Here is a 6,990-nt window from a genome sequence, read left to right as displayed (position 1 = left end):
TTTTGCTGTAATACATTTTAGTAGATACAATCATAACTGCATCCGTTGTTATTTTAATTCTCAGATGTCATTTATTATTGCATTTCTGACATCAATTAGGATGCCGGTTGTGACAGCTACGGGTCCCACTGGAAAACTTGCCATCTTAATTCAAAGACAACTTTACCTTTCTAAAGGCTATAAAAGCCTTGCTGGATTGGAATGTCTTAGTCATCTGATATATAGAATTAGGAGAATCATTTAGGAGGAACCATATTCAAAACTATCCATAGAGTAGAATTTTTCTTCCTCTTCTCCTAATATTATCCTAACTGAACTAAAATGTTCTAATAAGTCTACTGTGTGCTACAGGAAATAAAGCCTACCCCCAGTTCTATAGATGGAGAACATATCAACAACCTACACCAATTTTGTCCTTGTTGGGCTTGTCCAAATGGAATCATTAAGATTCTTATACGCTCTACTTACTTTTTCATTATATTCAACTTCTTTCTTTGTGAGTTCAATGATTGTCTATGTAACCTGGACAGAGGAAAGTTTGCATGAACCGATGTACATCTTTATATGCGGCTTGGTCCTCAACGTGATGTTCGGAAGTTCGGCTTACCTCCCCAAGCTACTGATTGACTTACTGTCTAAAAATTCAACTATTTCTCTCTCCGGATGTCTATTTCAGGCCTTCTGCATGCAGACTTACGCAGCTGCTGAAATTTTTACTTTCACTGTTATAGCATACGATCGATATTTGGCGGTGGCTCACCCTCTGAGGTACTCAGCGCTGATGACAAACTTGACCAGTCAGAAGTTACTACTTGCCATATGGGTTTTTGTTCTTTTGGGTATATGTGGGGTTGTATTGTTAACAGCAAGGCTGACCTTTTGTGGGGTAGATATCAACAATGTCTACTGTGAGACCATGTCCCTCCTACGACTTTCTTGTGGCGATATCACAGTTAATAATATTTATGGAATAACATGGACCTTGCTCATCACAGTTAGCCCCATGCTTTTAATTATTTATTGTTATATAAAGACGATTGTCATCTGTCTCAAACTTCCTGGGGAAGCCTCTCAGAAAGCCGCCCAAACGTTGGTGACTCATGCAATCGCTTTTAGCATTTTTATGGTTGGAACTCTGTTTATTGTCTTTAGGTACAGACTAAGCAGTAGTTCTCTCTCAACTGTTGCCCATGTTGTCATCTCTATGAGTGGTATGAGTACATCGATTACTGTTAACCCTCTGATCTACGGCATAAGGACCAAGGCACTCAGAATAAGAATCGCACGCACTCTGCAGAAGATATTAGGAAACTCAAAATAATACCCGTAGGTCATATTTTCTTTAGATTTATCATCTTTGTAACCATGATTAATAATTGATCCATTTTATGTAGTCATACAGCATGAAGCAGAAAATTAGATTTTAATAATGGGAAAGGTAAGGCCTGGATCATACCTCTGCAGTCAATTAGGTCAGGTGTTAATGTGAATTGTGAAAAGGTAGCCCATTCATTTAGAATGGGTTTCTAACAGACACCATTGTGGCCCATAATGCACCATTCCATTTTTTGGAATAGAATTGGCGTGAGCCGGTCGGCAAGTGATTAAGCAACCTAAACCTTACAAGACCCCTCATCCCCAACGTTACCTACAGATTATTGTATTTATCTTTAGAACCTGTACAGCAGTGTTTCCCAACTCCAGTCCTCAAGGCACACCAACAGGTCATGTTTTCAGGATTTCCCTTAGATGAAACGGCTGTGGTAATTACTAAGGCAGTGAAACTGATCAAATCACCTGTACAAAATAATGGAAAGCCTGAAAACATGACCTGTTGGTGTGCCTTGAGGACTGGAGTTGGGAAACACTGCTGTACAGGAAATGCAGCCTTTGACAGAGTGGACAATAGGTTTTTCTCTTCTAAGCTGATGGGGCCACGTAGTACTGTGCATGCCTGTTCTCCACAGACCTTAACCACTTCCCGACCTCCTCATGTAAATATACGTCAGCAGAATGGCACGGACAGGCACATGCACGTACCCGTACGTCCTCTGCTTGACGTGGGTCGGGGGTCCGATCGGAACCCCCCCGGTCAATGCGGAGGTCGGTAAGCCTCGGGGAGCGATCCGGGATGACGGCGCGGCTATTCGTTTATAGCCGCTCCGTCGCGATCGCTCCCCGGAGCTGAAGAACGGGGAGAGCCGTGTGTAAACACGGCTTCCCCGTGCTTCACTATGGCGGCGTATCGATCGAGTGATCCCTTTTATTAGGGAGACTCGATCGATGATGTCAGTCCTACAGTCACACCCCCCATAAGTTGTAAACACACACCAAGTGAACACTAAATGTTACAGCGCCCCCTGTGTTTAACTCCCAAACTGCAACTGTCATTTTCACAATAAAGAATGCAATTTAAATGCATTTTTTGCTGTGAAAATGACAATGGTCCCAAAAATGTGTCAAAATTGTCCGAAGTGTCCGCCATAATGTCGCAGTCACGAAAAAAATCGCTGATCGCCGCCATTAGTAGTAAAAAATAAATAAAAAAAAATGCAATAAAACTATCCCCTATTTTGTAAACGCTATAAATTTTGCGCAAACCAACCGATAAACGATTATTGCGATTTTTTTTACCAAAAATAGGTAGAACAATACGTATCGGCCTAAACTGAGGGAAAAAAAATGTATATATGTTTTTGGGGGATATTTATTATAGCAAAAAGTAAAAAATATTGCATTTTTTTCAAAATTGTCACTCTATTTTTGTTTATAGCGCAAAAACTAAAAACCGCAGATGTGATCAAATACCACCAAAAGAAAGCTCTATTTGTGGGGAAAAAAGGACGCCAATTTTGTTTGGGAGCCACGTCGCACGACCACGCAATTGTCTGTTAAAGCGACGCAGTCCCGAACTGTAAAAACACCTTGGGTCTTTAGGCAGCATATTGGTCCGGGGCTTAAGTGGTTAATAGAAAATACATTAACACACAGGCTTGCAAGTAGACAGCTTTCCCATTAAAGCCTACAAAGAAAAGATATGCATGGAAATACTACACTCGGAAGTGGACAGGTCATGGATTTCCGGTCACTGATGGGGAGACATGTATGAATGCAAAATAAAATTTGATAAATAACATCAAAAGCATCAGTGTTTTTTTATCTAGTAGTAATAGACTTGAATTGAGCAGTTAAATTAGTAGACAGAACAGATTCAAATCGATTAGAAGATTTATTCTTCAAAATAAAAAAAGCTAAATTATTTGCCAACTTTGCCAAAACATGTTTCACAGCATAGCATGTGACCTTCATTGCCAGCACATTGCTGCACCAGATTGTCTACAAAATGTAATAAAATGTCAACACAAATTGAATAAAAACACCTCAAATGTGTTTTGAAAAAAAAAATTACAGAGCCATACTTTAGAGACTATAGTCTATAGTGGCTGGAGAGTATGAATGTAGCTTAGCTAGGCAACAGTGTAATGGTGCGTACACACGGTTGGAATTTCCGACATGAAAGGTTCTATGTAAGCTTTTGGCCAGAAATTCCGACTGTGTGTAGGCTCTATCTGACTTTTTCTGTCAGAATTTCTGACAACAAAAATTTGAGAGCTGGTTCTCAAATTTTCAGACAAGAAAAGTTCTTGTCGGAAATTCCGATCATCTGTATGCAATTCCGACGCAAAAAAAAACCACGCATGCTCGGAATCAAGTCGATGCATGCTCGGAAGCATTGAACTTAATTTTTCTCGGCTCGTCATAGTGTTGTACGTCACCGTGTTCTTGACAGTCTGAATTGTGTGTGACCTCGTGTATGCAACACAAGTTTGAGCCAAAATTCAGTCAGAAAAAAATCCACGTTTTCCGATCGTGTGTACGCGGCATAAGAGGGTGAGACAAGGCAGATTTATAAAACATAAAATAAAAATTATAGTGGATTATGCCAGAAACACAAAGCAGAAATATTACAGATATGATGCACATCATGTAAGTCTTTCTAGTAGGCCGCATTTAACAAGGGAGAGACAAAGCTATTTTATTTTTTCATCCTACAAATCCACCATACTGTATATGATACAGAAAACAATAGTAAATAATATCCACACTACATAGACAACATTTCAGCTGTTGTAATAGGCTGCATTGAAAGCTTGACACAAACCACGGAGCATGTTAAGGCCAAATATAATATACAAAAATAGTTTTTTACACAAAATAAAGGAACAAATATGGTGCACACTGCATACGTTTTATTTCCACCATTTCTGATGGGTCTTATTGCCAAAACTACATTTCAATTTAGCATTGGGACAAGAAAATCAATTTGAATATTTTTAAAACAAATGAAAGTTTCCTGTCCTCCCGCACCTGCGCACAAAGGCAAATGCGTGCTTTGGTTCCGCATGCACACAAACAGCGATCATCCCACACATGTGAATTATCATTGTCAACATCATATCATGGGCAGTTATTCTAGCACCAGACCTCCTCTGTAAATCTAAATTGGTATATAAAACAACAACAGTTAAAATACCCTTATAAGAAAAAGCTGCTTAAAGCGGGAGTTCACCCATTTGTAAAAAAAAAATGTTTTCTCCCCTTAGCTTCCTGCTCGTTCGGTCTAGGGGAATCGGCTATTTGTATTAAAATATGAGCAGTACTTACCCGTTTTCGAGATGCATCTTCTTCTGTCGCTTCCGGGTATGGGTCTTCGGGAGCGGGCGTTCCTTCTTGATTGACAGCCTTCCGAGAGGCTTCCGACGGTCGCATCCATCGCTTCACTCGTAGCCGAAAGAAGCCGAACGTCGGTGCGGCTCTATACTGCGCCTGCGCACCGACGTTCGGCTTCTTTCGGAAAATCGTGACGCGATGGATGCGACCGTCGGAAGCCTCTCGGAAGCCTGTCAATCAAGAAGGAACGCCCATTCCCGAAGCCCATACCTGGAACCGACGGAGAGGATGCATCTCGTAAACGGGTAAGTACTGCACATATTTTAAAATAAATAGCCGATTCCCCTAGTAAAAACGAGCAGGAATCTAAGGGGGAAAAGTGCCCTCTAAGGATGAACCCCCGCTTTAATAAACCTAGGGACCCTATAGGTTCTTGTCACTCCTCCTCTAAGGCCGCATACACACGATCGGTCATAACTGATGAAAACAGACTGAAGGACCGTTTCATCGGTTAACCGATGAAGCTGACTGATGGTCTAATGTGCCTACACACCATCGGTTAAAAAAACGATTGTGTCAGAACGCGGTGACGTAAAACACACAACGTGCTAAAAAAACGAAGTTCAATGCTTCCAAGCATGCGTCGACTTGATTCTGAGCATGCGCGGCCTTTTGACCGATGCTTTTGCATACTAACGATCGGTTTTGACCCATCGGTTAGGCGTCCATCGGTCAAATTTTGGATTTTGGTTTGGACCGATGAAACGGTCCTTCAGTCCGTTTTCATCGGTTTTGACTGATCGTGTGTACGCGGCCTAAGAGGTTACTGCCGTAGCCAAAACATACATGCAAAAAATTGGTTGATATCATATGGGGAACTCAAAGAGACAGAGGAACCCCAAAGATATAAGGGGCTACTGTAGGTAGTAACGGACAATGATCAGGGTATGAGTAGAAAATGTATTACATTTATTGTATATAAAAAATTCCCTAGGTGAATAAAATTACAGCATAATGCTACGAATAGCCTATCACAAAAACTAACTTCTAATGTCGGCCAGTGTTGCACCAATAAACTAAGTTTATTGTGTACGTGCAGAAAAACAACACATTAAAGCGGGGGTTCACCCAAAAATAAACTTTCTGTCACTAGATCCAGCATACTGCTGACATCTGCAGTATGCTGGATTTTTTTTTTTGTACTTATATACAATGGGGCAGATCCACAAAGAAATGACGCCGGCGTATCTCTTGATATGCCACGTAATTTCAAATTTTGCGCGTCGTATCTTTGTTTTGGTATCTTCAAAACAAGATACGACGGCATCTCGGCTAGATCCGACAGGCGTACGTCTTAGTACGCAGTCGGATCTAAGCTGCAATTTTTCGGCGGCCGCTAGGTGGCGTTCCCGTCGATTTCCGCGACGAGTATGCAAATTAGCTATTTTAGGCGATCCACGAACGTACGTCCGGCCGGCGCATTTTTTTACGTCGTTTGCGTTCCGCTTTTTCCGGCGTATAGTTAAAGCTGCTGTTCTGAGGCGTACTCAATGTTAAGTATGGCCGTCGTTCCGGCGTACAATTTTGAATTTTTTACGTGGTTTGCGCAAGTCGTTCGCAAATAGGAATTTGCGTAGAATGACGTCACTGTCATAAGCATTGGCTGGTTTCGGTTTAATTTCGAGCATGCGCACTGGGATACCCCCACGGACGGCGCATGCGCAGTTAAAAAAAAAACGTTGTTTACGTTGGGTCACAACGTATTTACATAAAACACGCCCCCATTACATCCATTTGAATTCCGCGCCCTTACGCTGCCAGAGATACACTACGCCCCCGTAACTTACGGCGCGATTCCTTTCAGGATTCGAAAAAAAAAAGATAAGTTACGGCGGCGTAGCGTATCTTAGATACGCTGCGCCTGGCGCAAAGGTACGAGGATCTGCCCCAATAAATGTAATACATTTTCTACTCATACCTGATCATTGTTCGTTACTACCTACAGTAGCCCCTTATATCGTTGGGGTTCCTCAGTCTCTTTGAGTTCCCCATATGAAATCTAAATTGGTAACCTGTAAAGGCTTTTAAAGTGTTGCCTCTGGATAGGAAACGTTATGTCCTATATTGCCGTTGCACGGGCGTGTGTGATTTTAAGGCGTGACATGTTTGGTATCTATTTACTTGGCATAACTTCATCTTTTATATTTTTTTTATTTTATTTGGTTATTGTAGTAAAATTCAAAAAAGTGTAAAAAAATTATTAATTTGTAAAACTGCTGCACAAATAACAAAAAACCCACCAATTTATTCTCTAGGGCC

The 6,990-nt window shown here is 41.2% G+C and overlaps 1 protein-coding gene across 1 annotated transcript; it reads left to right on the top strand.

Annotated features, from left to right (window-relative positions):
* Positions 1-283: 283 nt before the first annotated feature.
* On the top strand, positions 284-1,321 carry LOC120928730 (putative gustatory receptor clone PTE03). The gene has a single exon (XM_040339725.1). It carries the CDS (start codon positions 380-382, stop codon positions 1,319-1,321), a length of 942 nt encoding a protein of 313 aa, XP_040195659.1. The 5' UTR covers positions 284-379.
* The last annotated feature ends 5,669 nt before the right edge of the window (positions 1,322-6,990 follow it).

This window comes from Rana temporaria, chromosome 2 (genome assembly GCF_905171775.1).
Source record: "Rana temporaria chromosome 2, aRanTem1.1, whole genome shotgun sequence".
In the NCBI taxonomy this organism is placed as follows: domain Eukaryota; kingdom Metazoa; phylum Chordata; class Amphibia; order Anura; family Ranidae; genus Rana; species Rana temporaria.
The sequence above is the reverse complement of the archived record's forward strand: the minus strand, read 5'-3'. Positions and strand labels throughout refer to the sequence as shown.